Raw genomic sequence first — 18,811 nt, forward strand, 5'->3', positions numbered from 1 at the left:
ATTCAGTGCCAAATAGATACACAATACTGCTTATTTTTTTATTTTTTTATTTTTTTAAATCATTGTGACAGGCACTCATATCCTTATAAGTGACGTAATGTTTAGGAAAACCATGATTCTCTCAGGACTGATTTCTCATTAACTACTTTAAAAAATTACTGGTCACAAGAAAGGTTTTAAAGGCATCTTCAATTTCTTTTTCCTTCTAGTGTCCTTTGTTTTAGCATTATGAATCCTACAGCTCCCTAATGTATCATGTGAGGTTGCTGAAGTACATGCTCTTGTTGCAACTGAGATGCGAAAGAAGGGATACTTGTTTAGGGATTTCTACTGCCTCTTGCTCAGCTGTTCCAGCCATTTCAATGCAGACTTTACATCCAGATTTTTTTGTTTATCTGATAGTTCATTATTTAAGGCCAGCCTGTCAAAGTAGGTTAAATACTCTTTGGGAAATATGGTCACATCTTTGAGACACCACAAATATGTTTAACAGAAAAAGATTGGCTTGATAAAAGAAACTTGATAAACTTACATCCCTAAAAATACTTTGCTGCTGTTTCATGTAGATTTCTAAGAGCATCAGTACACAATGACAAATCTCATAGCAATAAATTCCTGGAAACGTCACCGAGAGACACCAGCAAAGCAGTGAAAATGATTGCTGATGATTTATTCTAACTACTTGACCTTGTGACATTTCCCCCAGATATATGACCAGGATGGCACATTGCAGCACTTTATTGATGGTGGAGAACCTAGTAAGTCAAGCTGGATGAGGTATATCCGATGTGCAAGGCACTGTGGGGAGCAGAACTTGACAGTGGTTCAGTACAGGTAAAGTATGTTTTGATTTACTCAATGCAACAAGATGAAAGTGTCTTTAGTGAAGTCAGACTGTAGCTTTCACTAGCTGCTGATTGCAAAGAAAATGTTAGAGCTTTTGTGAATGTGGTCACCGAGCAGGGCAATACAAGAGCTGCAGTGTAGTGAGGATGGCTTTAACTTTGGTTGCTGTGAGTTGAGGCCATTTTAGCAAGCGTCCTACACTTGAAGCTTCTGTGAACTAGTACAGCTCTCTGTCCCTTGACTATCACACTTCACAAAGCCCTCTGCACTTTTTCAAATGGCCTGAGCAGAAGCAAGCCAACAGAAGCAACCCGTGGTTAAAAAACCATAAAAATCCTATTTATACACTGAAAATCTTTCATTATACCTTAAATATCAGATTTCTATAGCTAAAATCCCAATGGATTTTAAATAAACACACTAATAAAGAAGCAAGTGCCAGAGGAAGGGGAAAAATGGCAGGAGAGGAGTTCTGAACCCAGAAGCTTTCTGAGAGTCAGATATGAGAAAACACCTATTTACACCTAAAGCTTACATCTTGAGTGCACCTGCTAGCTAAGATTCCTACTGCTTGTCCTTCTTATGTCACTGGCTAGAGAAGGTTAAAGTGTGAAGAAAAATGTAAAGAAATTATGGTCCATCTTACTTAGCAGTTACAAACAGATCCAGGAAACCTAGACAACACTTTACATAAATACATTATCTTATTTATAAACAAACCTTTTGCCTCAGAATCAGAAGCAACTACTTGGCCTTATTAAACATGGTAGGAAGCACATCGAAGAATAACCCGGGCTTGCCAGTTGCAGCGAGCAGTCCTGATTTTTGCTAGTTGCTTTGGAGAGTAGAAGTCCTTTTCTTTAGGAATAATCTTAAACTTATTTAAGGTGACTTTAATATTAAAAACAAAACACAAAAAAGCAAGCTAAAATGAAACAAATATAAAAGTTGAATGTCCCATAGGGTTCCAATTTAACAATGCTAAAATTGTTCAACTGCATTTTCAGCTTTTTTATTCTCTGGCCAGTTGACTAAATCATGCCACAGTTAAAAAAATAATAATCTTATTTATACATTGAAAATCTTTTATTGTACCCTTAAATATCTGATATCTATGGCTAAAATCCCACTGGATTTTAAATAAACACAGTAAATAATAAATAAAGATTACTGTGATTAAAGATTTTTTGTAGGTATCTTGTGAACTGTCTCTCACTGTGGTGATATCTGTGTGCACATAAATAAATAAATAAATAAAAGCATACATATATACATTTGACAAACCTAAATGAAAAGTGAGCATGAGAAAGTCATTACACATCTGTCAATATTAAGTGGATTTTACAACTCTCCTTTCATGATGGAGTTTTTACTTAGAGTTCCCTCTGTTGATCTGTTTTCGATTACTTCAGATCTTTATAAAATGAACTACAAAAACACGATTTAAAAAACTGGCATCCATCACCAGTGACTGCATCCAAGTGTAAGAAAATAGAAAAGTTGGACACTGAAAAACCGGCCTAATTTTTATTGTACATGGACGTCCTCCTCACAGAAAGTCAGCTGTTTTAAATTCATTCTGTTATGATTTGTAATATCTAAATGGAATTTTCTTCAAAGTGCTCTTGATTGATTGACCCTTAGCTGAACGTTTTGTTTTTATTTTGAGGCTGACAATAATGTTTGTTGGCATGTGTTCTGCTTCAACTGTGTTGGGACGCCATGAAGCTATCTTTATGAGTCATCCAACCACAATACTAAATACATGTCAGCAAAGGAAATATTATCCAAAAAGGGAAAAATCTCTTTGATGTACTTCAGCATGCAGAGATTTCTGCGAGTTTTGGAAGCTCTGCACGCTTGTAAGGGACGGTGTATGCTTACACTTTTTTTTCACTGCCTACTCCAAGCCTCACAGACCACCCATTGCTCAAAAACAGTTCTGCTCTTTCAACGGCAAAGTGTGTCATTTGGTTTTAACACATTCATTTGCTGAGCTGCTGTGTTTATGTTAAGGGAAGTCAAACTGAGAGATGAAATGTTACAAGGGTGAAGTACAAAGTAGACTCAATTTTTCTCAAGTTAGGAGATGCTGGTAATTTATAGCGTGGCTCCAGTTTTCATTTTTATGTAACAGTGGAAAGAATTAATGCAATGTGCAGCTCTGTGAAGAAAGTGAAGGAGAGGAGGAGGAGGAGGAGGAGGAGGAGGAGGAGGAGGAGGAGGAGGAGGAGGAGGAAAAAAGGAGAGAGGGAGACACAAAGGGAGACTTTTTGTCAGATATTCATAGAAGGATAGTAAAACCATTCTGCTTAGCTAGCAGTGCCCTCCTGAGACAGGGTGGCAGTAAGTGAGGAAAATAACAAGATAAATGAAATTTTTGCAGCTGCTAGTAAAATACTGAGAATCTGCACTTTTTTATTGATCTTTATGATCCTGTTGCCAAGAGCCACTTTGCAGTGACAAAATATGTTGACAAGTGCATATCTCACTGCCATGAAAAATGTGGTAAAAGATTCTCCTTATGTCTGCAGTGTTATACAAGGAACAAATTGCATCGCTACAGCCAATTCTTTATAGAAAGTCTAAATTTAAGGCCTACCAACCCTAAACACTTTTATCTTGAACTTCTAGCTAAGGTTTGTAGCAATTCTTCACTGAGAAAACTGGTTGAGGCCTAAATGTCTTTTTTTTTTGGAGTGGGGGGGTCTAGAAATGTTTTTCTGCCTTACATAAGCTGTTATAAAAAATGGTAATTTCTTGGTGCTTTGACTGTATCATTTTGGTATGTAATCCTTCAGCGAGAGTGGAGTGTTCTTCTTGTATACACTGAATTTCTGTCCATCTCACAGGAGTGTGTTTTACTGTTTTGTGTAAAGCACAAAAGGGAAGAGCCACTACAAACTGATAACATTTTTATTTTATCTTATGCCTGATTTTGATTTTACATAGTTTATGCCCCCATGTAAATCTGTTAACTGTAGAAGTATTGTTTTGAGGTTATGTACACCAGCACAAGATCAAGATAGAGACTCTAGGAATTTCTTCTTTCCTTTTTTCTTTTCTTTCCTTTTTTATTCCTCCCTGTCAACTCCCAGTTCAATGGTTTAGGAATATCCACAGTCTTTTCCCACAGAACAATGTGGTAAGATATCTCTTATTTACACTTACTGAAGGATCTTTGATGTTACCTTCACATCCCATACAGGGGAAGACTTTATGGCTGCATGTTCTAATTAACCCCATTTATTATTTTTCCTAAATATAGGTTGATTTTATGAAACAATCAGAGATCTCTATTTTAGTGATATATTACTGTGAAGGAAGAACTTATTGAAATGAAAGAACTGTTGTATATTTACCCATAAAATAGGTTAAACTTAGCTTAGATGACGAATGTAATGCTACTTAAATGGCTGGCTTCCTGAACTGTATGCATCATTTCGATACCTGCACTGTGTGAGTAAAATCACGTGTTTCTAAAATCACTTTAAAAGAGGCATTGTGAGAAAATATCTGGCTTTTCATAAAACCCTGATGCTTGAAAAATCTTGGTGGTTAAAGAGTGCCTATAAACTCTTTATTATCCTGTGCTATGAGAACAGAGTCCTTCTCTAATGATAGATTTGGTTTAAAAATAATCAGTAAGTTGCTAATTCAGCTATCTGCAGAAATGCTTCCATAACAATAAATTTGTACTATAGTACTGTGTATGATAAGAGAAGAATACTGTGTATTCATAAATTAAGCATTTTTTTCTTTTTATCTCAATTAGGTCAAATATATTCTACCGAGCTTGTATAGATATCCCCAGAGGTACTGAGCTGCTGGTGTGGTACAATGACAGCTACACATCTTTCTTTGGAATCCCTCTCCAGTGCATTGCACAAGATGAAAATTGTAAGTTTTTCCTTGCATTTCTACTTATGTAAGCCAGAATTCCTGTTTCATATGTAATCATCTATATTTCTAGAGTATTTTAAGACATATTAAATGAAAGTGGTTATATATTTAAGGTAAGCTTGATGTACAAAACAATACCCTGAAGCTGATACCCTTCAGCTGTGCAAAATCATGGTACCTAAACAGACAGTGATGTCTGAAAGTGTTCAGATATGTGCTGTTAACTAGCAGATTTCCCACACAGCTTCGTAGGGTATAGAATCACTCTCTTGTCCTCGAAAGTAATTAACTCCTAGTCTATTCTAAATCAATTTTCTTGGCTCTCTCCATTGTTATCAGACCTATCACAAGACACTGTCTTGCCAAAACAGTAATGCATTGCAGGTCCATGAGGCCTCAGTTAGTGATTCCTCAATTACCACTGAGTATGACAAGAAAGCCTTTGACTGATTATGCACATGAGATTCGTGTTATTAAAAGGTAAAAGCCAGCTTGTCCTAATACCAACTGAGTGTAAGTAGCCTGAAATGACAATGAACCTCCATTCCAATCTGACTGTCCCCACTTCCATCCATTCTTCTACTACTTCTCATTATTTTATTCTTAGTTTTCTAGGAATCATCACAAAATTAAGCATGTAACTTATAACACAGACCCGGAGCAATCTAGTGCTGGATACTTTTGTCTGTATCGGGAATGAGTGATCCAAGCACACCCTTCAGTTTCTCTGTCTGTGTGTAGAACTTAACTAGAACTAGTTTGCACTGAAGACCTGTCCTCCATTTCAACAGCTATTTGTAGCTATGTGGTGGAAGAAACAACTGGTGGATGCTACTAGAAACAACTAGTTGATCGACTTTGGTTTAAAGTAACCCTGTGGCTACCCATGCTTAATCAATTACATGTAAGATGTATTTTTTTGGTTAAGTACTTGGACATTTAAACAGCAATACTAGGATGAACTTGTGTCTCTTTGCAACTTAGAAACTGAACCAAGATGCAATAAGACAGCAAGATAGCAGGGATTAAGTTGTCAAAAACAAACATCCTTTTTCATCTTGAGTTTTCAAATCTGTTGGGATTGAGAAGAGTTTCAAAGAAACTTAATTACTGTCAGTATTGTTTGCTGATAAAACTCATGCTCTGCAGTGTGCAATATAGAAATATTATTTTTTCTTTCACGAGCTGAAACTAACAAAATTTGAAAAGCAAAGGATTATCGCTAAAACATCCAAAAATTCTCACTCGCTACTTTACTGAGAAAGAAACAAGAGTTTCATCCTCAGAGAGACTGACATGAACAGATGAAGTTAATCTCTGAGTACAGAACCAGATGCAGTCTAGTATATGACTTAAGTGCCATTTAAGTCCTCAGAGTATACTTTCTGCTTATATTCTGCACATGGATATTTCCACCCAGCAGAAACTCTGTCTGTATTCCTTAGGTCTTTCATATCCTGATCTTATTGCCCCTTTTAGAAATACAATTTAAACAAACAAACAACAAGTTACCTACTGTATGTTTGAGAATGCTAGGGCAAAATGAAAGTACACAAATTGCCCTTTGTGCTGAAAAAATATACATGTATTATATCTCTGGAAACTTGTGATAGACAGCCCCATGGTTGCAATTCTACTTAAAAAACAGATTCTCAGGCACTCTAGAAAAGAATGCCTTAGGAAGGACATCAACTTAAGTAAACAAAATACCATGTAATATAATAATTGAATCATTAAAATGATAGAAGATGTAAGAACATAGCTCTCTGAAGTAACTGGCATTATTTCAAGTATTACCAAAAATTAGTTTATATTACACTTTAATTATATATTCAGTAATGTTGGATGATTCCAGCTGACAACTGAAATGTAATTCTCCTATTTGTGCTTAGAAATCTATCATCATGACTTGCCTAAACAGAGCTGCAGTTTCTTATCACCTGTTTAATAGGTGCTATGTTGCTATATGTATACATAGCTACATATGAACTGTGACAGTAGCTAAATGTGTGAACATATGTAGACATATATGCATACAGCATATTTACAGCATATTTACTTTACACCAGGCTGAGTGTGACAAAATTGGAAATCATGAGAAGATACTGGGTACAGGTGGCCTAACATGCTTCTGCTTGCATTGTGGTGCGATCTTTGATTAGCTGACCCCCTTTTCCATAGGACCTTTGCTTCATTCACTGCATGACCTAAATGATACTCAAGGAGTGAGGCAGATGTTCAACTTTCTTCTATCTGTCTGACCTCTGCCTTTCTTATCATGCAACACCCAGATTCAGTACTAGATCACTTCTTCATCAGCACAGCATGATTTCATTTGTTGCTGAAATATCTAAGTGCTTCATAAGCTATAGTTAATCACTGATCATAAGACCTTCATGGGACAAGGAACATTTTTTTTCCTTTTTTGTGCATAGGAAATTAATGCATGAAGGTATTTCTGCCTATATTTTACATTGTCTTGTTGTGATCTAGTTGCTACTAGCCTTAATCATGAGGGTCACAGTGAAGGCACTGGTTTTGTACCGTATTGGCTATCTGACTATTTGTGAGATGTAACAGTATAATATCCTTAGTGGCTGCCCTTTAAGATGATAGGGGAATTATTGCTGCAGTAGATATTTGAGCCCTGATGTATTTCAAAGAGTGCTAAAACAAGAATTTTTTCCCCTGTGCTCTCAAAATCTACACTTGTCTGTGATACAGCAATTGGGCATACTGACTGCAACATGCAGATCCAGAGTATCACAAGTGCAGCTGCATTTTCTTTCAGATGACAGTTCCATTGTGCAAGAAAGAGATATCTCAGTCAAGCTTCTCTGAGTCATTTCAGTCTCAGATACCCTTATGCATGATTTGTCATTTCCGTGTCACAGAATCAGCATCATCCATTGAGATCACTTTCTCATTTAAGCCAAATTTTTTGTGCGCTGTTAAAGTTGTTTAATTCTAGTGTCAAGAAAATGGATGTTGGTATTTTTTTGATATCTCCCAACATTGTACTAGTTTTAAAAAGACATAAAAAGGATCTTATTTACTTTTCTTGTTTTCTCCCAGTGAATGTCCCTTCGACTGTAATGGAGGCCATGTCCAGACAAGACACCCCACAGCCATTTAATAAAAGTAGCAAACTATCCCCTGCCACTCCACAGCGATCCATAGTATTTCCACAGACTCCGTGTAGCAGAAATTTTTCTCTCCTGGATAAGTCTGGGTCCATCGAGTCAGGATTTAACCAGATCAGTGTCAAAAATCAACGAGTTCTTGCAAGCCCAACTTCAACAAGCCAACTAAATTCTGAATTCAGTGACTGGCATCTTTGGAAATGTGGGCAATGTTTTAAGACTTTCACCCAGCGGATCCTCTTACAGATGCATGTGTGTACGCAGAACCCTGACAGGTAAAGCCCAGGCGCTCTTTATTTCTGTATCTCCTGATAGCCGGATCCACTGCTTTCTTCTTTTATCAACCTGTTATCATTTTCAAAACTAAATCATTACTAGGAGGAGCCTGTGCAACATAATTCATCTACAGCTGTGTGAAGTAAGCCGATAAAAACCATTGCTTGACTTCACCATTTGTAAAAACATTTGGTGCCTAAATGTGCAGATAAAAGGAAATAGCAAAGGATATAATCTTGTTTTCAGAATGGTTGGGTACATCTGATGGAGGCAACAAAATGGAAGGAAAATTTATGAATATCATAGTTGGAAAAATGAGGTCAAGATAATTAAAAGTCTCTCTCTCTTCCAAAGATAATCTAACTTGCTGCTCAGCGGTTGTCACAGTCATTTCAGGGTTCACCTATAGTGTGCAATGTATATGAACTTAATTAAGTACTAAGAGGTAATGAATTGGAATTTTTTGCTTAGTACTATTTTTCTTCAGAGCATGCAAACCCATAAATCGTGCAAAGCTGTCAAAAGGAAATACCTACTCCACTAGTGATGTGGAGGAAAACAGATGCCACTTATTCAATAAACTAATATCCACACAGAAGAAAAATGTTGACTAGATACCTCAGAGTCAAAGTTGGTTTGAAAGTTTGTCAATACAGAATTTTATGGCCGTGAACTGAGGATGAAATTTAGCTGAACAAGTGAATTAAAATTTCAGGTACTCTGACCAGTGGCACAGTAAATATAATGGAACCATTATTTATAAATTAAAGCTGGTTTATTTGACAATTTTGATAGCTGGCAGGACAAAAGACAAAAATCAAATTAATTCAATAAAAAAGGCTGCCTATGTTTTGTCTCTTCTTCAAATATGAAGAAGGTTTGAATGGAACAGCTGAATCGCAGTAAGGTTGCTCTAAAGGCAGCATTTAATTGTGAATTTCATTTAACTGAAGCACTACAAAAAAATAGTGAACAGTGAATCTGTACCAGTGTTTGTCTCTTTGTGTACATGGTTATCTAGGTGAACACAAGTACTTGTGTGATTTTGTGAGTGTGGAGATGTTGAAGCATAAATCCAGTTTTCCAGCAAGAAATGTCAAGCATGCTAGGAGCAAACTAAATTCAATGCAAATCTCAATAGAATTTAAAACATTGACAATATTGTAAATGCAAACAAGCAATTTTGATTTTTTTCTGAATTTCTTTATGGCCGTGGCAGAACCAAATGCCATGCTAGGGAAGCTGTAGGACACAACTGCCAATTTCAGTGACAAAATGTGGAACACAGGTCCTGAACTTAGGTTCCCTTAAGTTTCATGGACTTGTATTTCCAGTATTAGAGCACGCTAAAGCAAAAAATGCTGCATCAGGGAGTCTAGAAGAGGCATATTTGTGAGGTTCTCCAAATTAATCCAGCCATGTGTGATATTTAGATTTCATCTTTTCTTCATTTGAACCTATGTCTTTCTTTATGAAGGACCAAGCTGCAGATAATAGTAAAAGCAAGAAGAATCTCCTCTAATGGATTGTTCTACACTCTTAAGTGCCAGAAAGAAAGAAAGAAAGAAAGAAGATAAGTATATCCTACACTTAGGTCTGTCATCTCAGAGGCGAGAGATTTTATTTCTAAATTTTAATTTATTTTCTCCCAAGTACTTCATGTCAAATATTACCTGAAACACGGGCTGGATTTTAAGTCTTCCCACTTTAGAAGTGAACATCCTCAGTAGTAGGTTACTGATTCATGATTTATTTTGTTACTGCTGCTTACCTAATTTTTGCATGCAGAACAGCTTCAATGTGAAAGCACAGAGCACTTTTAGCCCAGAATACACAACAACATAGCAGGAAAATTACCTAGATCAGAAGACAAGTTGGCTCCCCCAGGAGCAAAGAGAGCAAAGGGTGACTAGAGAAAGGACTTGGCAGATTTGGAGAGAACCGGAGAGAAGGTAAGTAAAGACTCCAAGTGTTGAACCCCACAAGCGTCCAGGAAGATCCAAAACATAATAGCTAACGCCTTTTTCTCAATATTGATTCTGGCTAATTTAGTTGTTTTACTCTTTGATCTGTTGAATTTTGTGAATCCTGTACTTAAGAGACTTTTCCTCTTGTGTTACACAGCATAAAATCTAAATGAGGTTGCAATACACACTTAGGATCAATCTGTTGCATAAACACTAGATAGTGCAATGCTCTGTTCTGTAGCATCTGTGTTCCCTCTGTACTGAAAAATGGCTTACATCTCTATGCTTTCATTAAATACATTGTGCAGACTGCTTGTGGAGGCCAGTTTTGTAACGCCCTTTTTTTTGTTCCTGTGGGGCGTGCCATCAAAGTAACTGCTGTAAAACCATTTCCCAATAGGTCTTCTTCAGAGCATTGTGTGGGACATCAGTCACATGAATCTGTTTAAGATCAGTGTAAATCATTCAATGTTTTAACGAATTACTAGAATAACAGTTATTGCACCTCACAGCTGTACTAGGATCTGGGTGCTTGTATCCCTGGTTAGAAATCATTACAGGTTGAGCTCACATCACAGGCAGTTTTTTATTTTTTAGCAGGTACCAGATTAGGTGTTTAGCAATGCATTTACTGGAAAGACTTGTTTTTAACATTGCATTTCTCCAGATAAAAAGCCCTAAAGCATTGTACAAAATGTCCGGGAGACAAGAAAACAGGGAATGATTTGTGAAAGAAGATCTGTTTGCCAGCCTGAAGTCCTGTGTGCAACTCTTCTGTTTTGTGGGCTTTTTTTGGTCAACTCTGGCTGATAAACAGCTCCCTATTTATTGTCAGCAATTTGTGAGTACACCAGCCACTGTATCTTTGATGTGACTGAAGAAGCAGGGCCTGTTTTCTCTAGGAAATTAGTTTAGACTATCTATTCTGGCTTGGTATTTGTTTTTCAGTGCTGATTACGAACAGTATGAGGTGCAGGGAAAATGTATTTGAGTCTATGAAAGAGTCCAATACATGGACTGAAATTTGAGAAACACAGACTACTTGGGTCAAGAGAAATTTAAAAAAAAAAAAAAATTAAAGGCACTTACATTCAGAAAGCATCTGAATGACAGTGGATGTGAAACAGAAGAGGCCAAAATATACTTAATTCTGTTAAGCAGTAAGAAGGAAGTGGTTTCATTTAATAGGCAGATGATTTAATAAATAAAAATAATTTTTAAAAAAGATTAATTCAAAATATAGTGAATTATGAAAATAATCTGTCATGGGTTTTATTTTAAATTAATTAGGATTTTAATTTAAAGTAACCTTAAATTATTTTTTGCTTTACTTATAATTTATTTCTCCCTTTCCACCAATTTTTTTTAGCTTGTTATATTTTGCGGGGCTTATCTTAAAACTTAATGGTAATTGGGTTGGATGAGCGTGGGAAGTGAAGATTGAAACCCATCAGCATTTGAATTCTGGGACTGTTGGACAATTTCTGAGCTGTTGGGACTTTTTTAATCTACTCAGACAGGAAACTGTTTGAACAACTAGTTCGTGAAGCAAGAGCCAGAAATCTATTTTCTCTTCTGTTTTTTTTTGGTTGTTGTTGTTGTTGCTTTTTTGTTTGTTGTTTTCATCCCTCTTCTGCAGAAATTCCCAAATGATCGTATTTGGGAGAGCTCCAGAAAGAAGTAGCCAAAAGCCTTTGATCACAGTGAATCATTTTTAGAACAATTTTTTTTTTTAATTATTTTTCCAGCAATCACTTTTTAAATAATGTAGTCTCTTTTTAGGACATCCTTCTTTCTCACTATAATCATCAGATTCAGGATGTATTGGTGTGGAGGGATGGCATAGCTGCAATTGCAATTGTCGTCTGTGTCACATTTTCATATACAATGTGTACATTTGTGCAATACATCTCATTGATTGCCACGATGCTGTGAGAGAAAACCTGTACTATAAGTGTGTCCATGGCCGATAGATTGTGAATGTTGTTTGGCCTTCACAATTCTTGTTTACTCAAAAGATAGTATTGCACCCACGTTTCGCTGTAGCACCTCAATGTTAAATTGTGTAGATTTTTTAAAAAAATCAAGAGCTTGCAGTATGAAGCTGACAATTTAATAGATAATTTTCTCTAAGATCATGGCTCAGCCCATTTTGCGTTTATCTCTGTGTTCTATGTGTTTGACCTTGATGGAATCCCCAAGACCATTAACTAATTTAAACATCTCCCAAAGCACATCTAAAAAAGTAAATGTTGTGAGGAACAGTTGTCTGTTTCCATTTATAAAGTAACTACAGAATATTGTTCAATTAAAGTGAACATCATGCAGAATTTAATGCTTATTTTTGCATATGCTTTTCACAAAGATTTGCAAACTCCCAGTACTCATAACTAATAACAACAAAATGTGTACAGAGCAGCACCTCTCTCTGACTGCTTCAGAAGTCTGAAAAAGGCTTCAAGGGCGCTAACTTCCCAATTTTGCTCATTACATACACTTGTAAGAGACAATCCCACAACCCTCAGCAGGCCCAATTGTGCTGCGCCTACTGCAGTGTGGTGCCTGTAATGCTCAGGATATGCTCGAGGCTATGCAGCCTAAGAACACCAAGGCAGCCTCTTAGTTCAATTTGCATCCCTCCAAAATACTTTTCTGTTAGGATAACTGTGACCTAATTCCTCTGATGGCAGCTCTGCTCTTAATGCCATGTGTTGTGAGAAGGCCTGACACTGTAAGCTGATGCTGGCCCCATTTCCATGTGCCTTGCTTTTGTTTTTTTCAGAGACTGTGGTGTGGCAGCCTTCCCCTGCTATTGTGCCTCAAAACTCTGCCGTGGATTCAGTGGAGCCCTGAATCTCAGGCTTTGAGACCCTGACATGAATTAAGTTGGTTTTATACTTCTTGTTAGTCCTCAACAAGGAGAAGAGCACTTTCAACCACATGTCTGTCTTTCTTCTTTCAGCTGGTGCTTTTCTAGCATTTTCTAAGGGCAAAAAAATTACAGCAACGTGCTATTTTTTCTCCCTGATCTGACTGTTTCAAAGGTAGAGTTACAGTTATTCAGGAACTCATCATTATATGCAATTCTACTTCAAAGGATTATGCTGGGAATTCACATGCCTCTTGAAAACAGAAAATTCAGCTCTGAAGAGGCCTCAATAGAAACCTGTTCATCACAAGGGAAATTTGAAAATCCAGTGGAAAATACAAGATTTTTCAGAATTCTAATAATTCAGATGGTGAATTATTTATGATGGACAAAATAAGTTTATATTATCTGGATGTACTTCGGGTTCAGGAGTTAGACAGAACATTGGTCTAGCAGAGGAATAGTACCAGATAAATAATTGAAGGATATATCACTTTTACTAAATGAAAATCTAAAAATAATCCATTTCAATGTGCGGTTATCTATTAGTAGCTATTTCAGGTGCAAAGATGCAGATTTTTCTATTGTTATCTCGTAAGATACTTTGTACATTTTAAGGGATTCCCACCCCTTCCACAAAGCATGAGCTTTGTTGATGTTCAATAAGCCTCATAGGATAATGTGGATTTTGTACTTGTCCTATACTTGATGTAGTTTCACTTGCAAAAAAATCAGCTGCAGGAGTGAGAAAAAGATGGGGAAAGACATCACTAAACAGTAAAATGATTCAAGAGATTGCCTTAAATTAGGGAGCAAAAAGGATTAATTTTGAAAGTGTAACCCGAAAAACTTGGAAAACTTACAATCTAAACAACTCCAAAGCCTGGAAAAGATCACATTACAGTGATTCCTTGTAATGTAAATGGCCAGTGTTCCTATAGTGGACTATCATATAGTCAGAGACTGTAAAATTAGGGTCTCTAAAAAGTGGTGGACTCTACATGTCAGCAAACCTAGATAGCTGATTGATGGGGCATGAGGTTAATGACAACAATATAATTTTTCTAACAGGAGAATTTGCTTCTAGGTAAGTAGATTTCCTTTCTTTAAGGACAGACAAGAAAACAGCTAGAAAAATAGGTAGCCAGGTGTTTAATGAAAAACATTGAAATGCTTTTGATGGCTGTCAGCATATAGAATCATGGAATGGTAGGGTTGGAAGGGACCTTTAGAGATCATCTGTCATTCTCAACCACACACTGCTATATATCAGTTTAGCTATTCATAACTTAAACATAACTTAAAAATACTATATAAGAAGATTTTGATCAGGCTTGATTTACCTCTGGAAGGGCCTACAAGGTCCTCTGTAGAAAAAGCAATGATGAAGACATTAAAAATTGTTTCTGGTACATGATAGCTGGAGAAGAAGTTTTTACACTTCTTCAGATAGTTAGCAAGTGCTTTAAGGCCCTGATACACTTTTTTCATTAAACTAATTACCTTTGTCATTGCAAATCTGCCTGTAAATCCATCTGTAAAGGAATATTGTTATGAAGGCTTTTACATATGAAATGACTGACATCCATTTTGTTTGAACATTAATTTTCTGGAGCATTTACACACATCTGGGCTGCACAGAAGCTATGCTTATATTTGCATGTATACCTTGAAGCTCAGGAAGGTAAAATATTCCTTGGAAATGAGTTTTTCTGGGCTGAGATTGCATTCAGTCTAGCAGCACATCTTTGAAAATGCAGTCTATGAAGATCATTGTTTTTGTCACTATGTCCCTGTTTCTTTTGCCTGCAAACCTCTGCTATAAAGAGGTCACCATATTAATTTACTGTCCCAGTGCAGACCAAAGTGATGGCAGAAGACATAACTGCTACATCAAAGACAGGCCTATCCTACCTGTGTCAATGTACTCACTGAACCGAACATTGCTCATGTTCAATCCTTCTGCACCACTTTCATTTTTTTTAAAAAAACAACATATTGATTTTATTTTCTGCCAAGAAAAATTTCTGAGCACAGTAAAATGGTTACTAGAGAACAGCATGATAGATTTTATACTTACTGAATAACTTTTTTTTTTTTTCTCTTGGAAAAAGTAATGGTATCCAAGGTTGTAAAAATTTGACATATTTGAATCCGCAATGGTAAAAATTAGATACACCATTAAAAAAATGTTATAGTAGTTCAAGGCATTTGTATGTTTTCTTTTAAAATGATCTTTGTTTAATGTGTGCCATGTATCTAGTTTGAAAAAATTGCCTATTCTGCCCATTTTAGTATTAATTAGAGCTGCCTGCATATAAACTGGAGAAGTGCATCCCTTGCAAAGTGAGGAATAACTTATTTAAAAGTTGTTCTGCCAAGATATGAGTGAATGGAAAAAAAATACAGTCAAAGGGATTTCACAATAGTTCAGACTCTTTTTCTTGAGCATCAGACAGTGAAATGTATGCAGAGTACATATATTGTTATCCTTTGTCAACAAGAAATTAGTTTTGAGACAACGAAAGTAATAAAAGCATTTCACCTCACATCACAATGTTCATTTAAAATTGGTTTGGAATTTACACACAAACTATGGTGTGAATTTCATTGTATGAAATTAATCACATTGACTGTTAAAAAAAAGAGAGATTAATTGGTTTTATGTAGTGTTGCAACATTTATTGTGGTAGCTGTTAAAAACAGATAACCAGAGGCTAATAAATGTTAATGGTCCCTTTCACTATTAAAAAAAAATCAATGTTTCTTGGATACAGAATATCTTAACGTATTTTTTGTGCTTAAAAGTGTTTGATTTGAAACTATCCAAACAAATAAGTTACATTTCACAAATCATATTTGTTTTACCAGCACTTGAATTTTCATGACAAATTTTTTCTTTGCAAATTAAACAGGCACTTCAAGAAAGGAGAAGACTGGGCATGCTACTGCTTGTGTTCTGATAAGATAAACGGATATTCAGTATTTATTTTTTTCTTTATCTATTATTCTACAAATGTAAACGTATTTTTTTAAGGGCCACATCATCTAGGTAAAGTAACCTTTCCCCAGCTTTTATATATTTCTTTCAAACTCATTGGAGAATACTTAGATTTTCAAATTTAAGTAATTAAAATTGTAAGCTATTGAGTTATTGACCAATACTGGGCTATTAATCAAGCTAAAAAATTCTACAATCAGGGTTCAGTGCTCTGAAGCACTGTAAAATAATAGTATTTGTGTTCAGTGATGCAAGTAGCCACAATTAAGCAGTTCACTTGACAAATGAGATAGTTCACTTTATTTTGCACTTAATTGAATTGTACATGCTTGGTCACTATTGTCTCCTTCCCTGTAGTTTTGGTTTCTAGCCATTTAAACATACGCATTTATTAAAGAGAGAGCAATTAAGTTGGTGTTGTCCATTGACTCTAGAAATGAGGACATCAGGAGCTGTGCTTTAAAATGTTGTTCAGGGTAAAAATCATCAATATCCCGCTAGAAAAATTCCTAATGTTCTTAACAAAAAAGTCTGGTAAGCATGTAGGACTCTGTCAAGAACTTAAATCAAATGTGAAAAGGAAAAAAAAAAAGCCTATAGGACATTGATATTAAATTGCCTTTACCAAACATAAATGTATGGAGGTTATTTCTTCAGAGTTTATTTTAGTCAGCAATGGTACTTGCCTTTCAGCAGTCCTGTCTTGCCTTGCTGTCTTGTATCCTTTTCTATCTGTGTTTGCAGGCTCTTTGTTAGGATTCTGAGTTTTTAATATATCAGTCAATATTGGTTTTTTCTTTCATTTATTTTTAACAATTTGTGGTGTCAAAAACTTAAGTTCTGGGTTTCATGTTAAGATCATAAAAAAATCACTTTCAGTCTGGATGGAGAAGATGGGTGTATTAATCAAATGCAAATATTTTCATAGAATATAGAAAGGTAACACGGTGGTTATTTTTCCAGCGTCTCTCATTGAAAAAAGTTATCTCAAAATGCCTAGATCCCTGTAAAGCGATATTAAGAATTTAATTGCAAACAGTCACAGAGTCCACCTAGGATATAGGCATATAAACTAGACGTGCCTTTGTAAGTAAGACTGTATCTGGCACCAACAAACAGAGGATTTCACGAGTCTCTTGGCTGCAGTGTGTGAGGAGTGTTTTGCAACTAAGGAGTACCATGTTGAGTTTGGGAGAAATAAGACAGGCATACGATACAAAGTGTAGGTTTGCTAGCCTGCTAAATTATGTTGTGTGGGGCATGATGCTCATAGACTCTGAGTCAATTCCTGCAAAAGTATTTCACATTTACTAACCGGGTTATGAAGTTTTGGGTATGTGTATCCCAAGAAAGCCCCAGAGAAGTGCATCTGCAGTTCTTTGGAAATTACTGGGAAGACCAGATGTTTCTGCCCATATGGTTTCCTGCTCATGTCTGTAGAAAGCAATGACAGCATGGTATTTCTCTTTCCCATTGCAGGCCCTACCAGTGTGGTCACTGCTCCCAGTCTTTCTCCCAACCTTCAGAGCTGAGGAACCATGTAGTTACGCATTCCAGTGACAGGCCTTTCAAGTGTGGCTACTGTGGTCGTGCCTTTGCTGGTGCCACAACACTCAACAATCACATCCGGACACATACTGGGGAAAAGCCCTTCAAGTAAGTACTTGAAGCCAGCAGCTGTTGCCAGCTCTGATTAGAAAGGGAAACACATTGCTGCTGTTCACTAGTATCACTGCTCCGTATCAGTACACTACAGAGGTTCCCTTGAAAGTCCAAGTCAGACCACCACGTAAAACTCTTAGTGGTGTGGCTAAAGCAAGGACTAAACCAGGCTTGGTTTTGAATGACTTGCAAGCCCTGACCAATTTTCTGTCCTCTGATTGGTATCTGATTTTTTTTTAACTAAGTGACAAGTTGCGGCCAGAGAAACATTTTCAGGAAAACACTCAAGAGAGGGATAGACTATGCTGTAAGAACATTCACATGATTCTTTTGTGTCTATATGCTGAGGTAGACAGAGCTTTGCGTTAAAGCTATTTTTTATATGGTTAAATATGGGGGAGAAATATGCATCTTTCAGTCTCAGAATCACTGCATAGAAAATGCAGCTCTGGTTTGTGGTCAAAGTTTGGTGAGATCATAATACTGAATTGATAGTGTTCATCTGTCCAAGATAGATGAAGAAGTTATCTGGACATGATGGATTTTTAAATGAACAGACTCTGCTTATTTCTGCAGTTTCTGTTTACTCAAATTAAAGGCAAACACACACCCGAGACTCAGAAAATTTCCCTCTATGCCCACCTCCAGCCATAGCACAGCTGGTCCAGGTGGATTTTACCATCTCTCGTAGAAGAGTCTGTGTACAAGAGCTGTTCTCCAAGAGAAAACAAGTTTTCCATGTTCATGTCTTTTCTGAACTGATAAATGCAAATTTTGTTGATATTGTACCTAGAACAATCCCATTGTGGAAGAAAAATAATATATTGATATCAATTTATAACATATTGACATCAATATGTTACTTCTTTTGGAAGCTACCTGATGCTCCTAGGAGGAATGAGGATAAGTGTAGAAGTTGTGTGTGTCCCAGCTCTCCAAGGACTGTCTGTCCTCTATTTACTTTTCTTTGTCTTTTCTACTTTTGCCCTGGTGTGCTCTTGATCTGGTTAACGTAATAGAGCTCAGCCATGGCACCTGTCAGAACCCTTCATAACAAGCTCAGCAGAGATACCGGTAGAGATGCTTTGCCTCCATATATGGTAGAAAAGAAGCATGGCCTGCTTACATGTCTCTGCTGGGGGCA

At 36.5% G+C, this 18,811-nt stretch overlaps 1 protein-coding gene across 1 annotated transcript in view; it reads left to right on the forward strand.

The window, feature by feature from the left end:
• The window catches only part of PRDM6 (PR/SET domain 6), a 75,298-nt gene that overhangs the window by 47,467 nt on the left and 9,020 nt on the right, over positions 1-18,811 (forward strand). The window contains exons 4-7 of the mRNA XM_062017984.1: positions 707-834; positions 4,622-4,746; positions 7,825-8,167; positions 17,485-17,661. Coding sequence (XP_061873968.1) covers positions 707-834; positions 4,622-4,746; positions 7,825-8,167; positions 17,485-17,661 — 773 coding nt within the window. The remainder of the gene's footprint in view (positions 1-706; positions 835-4,621; positions 4,747-7,824; positions 8,168-17,484; positions 17,662-18,811) is intronic.

Source organism: Colius striatus, chromosome Z (genome assembly GCF_028858725.1).
Source record: "Colius striatus isolate bColStr4 chromosome Z, bColStr4.1.hap1, whole genome shotgun sequence".
Lineage (NCBI taxonomy): Eukaryota > Metazoa > Chordata > Aves > Coliiformes > Coliidae > Colius > Colius striatus.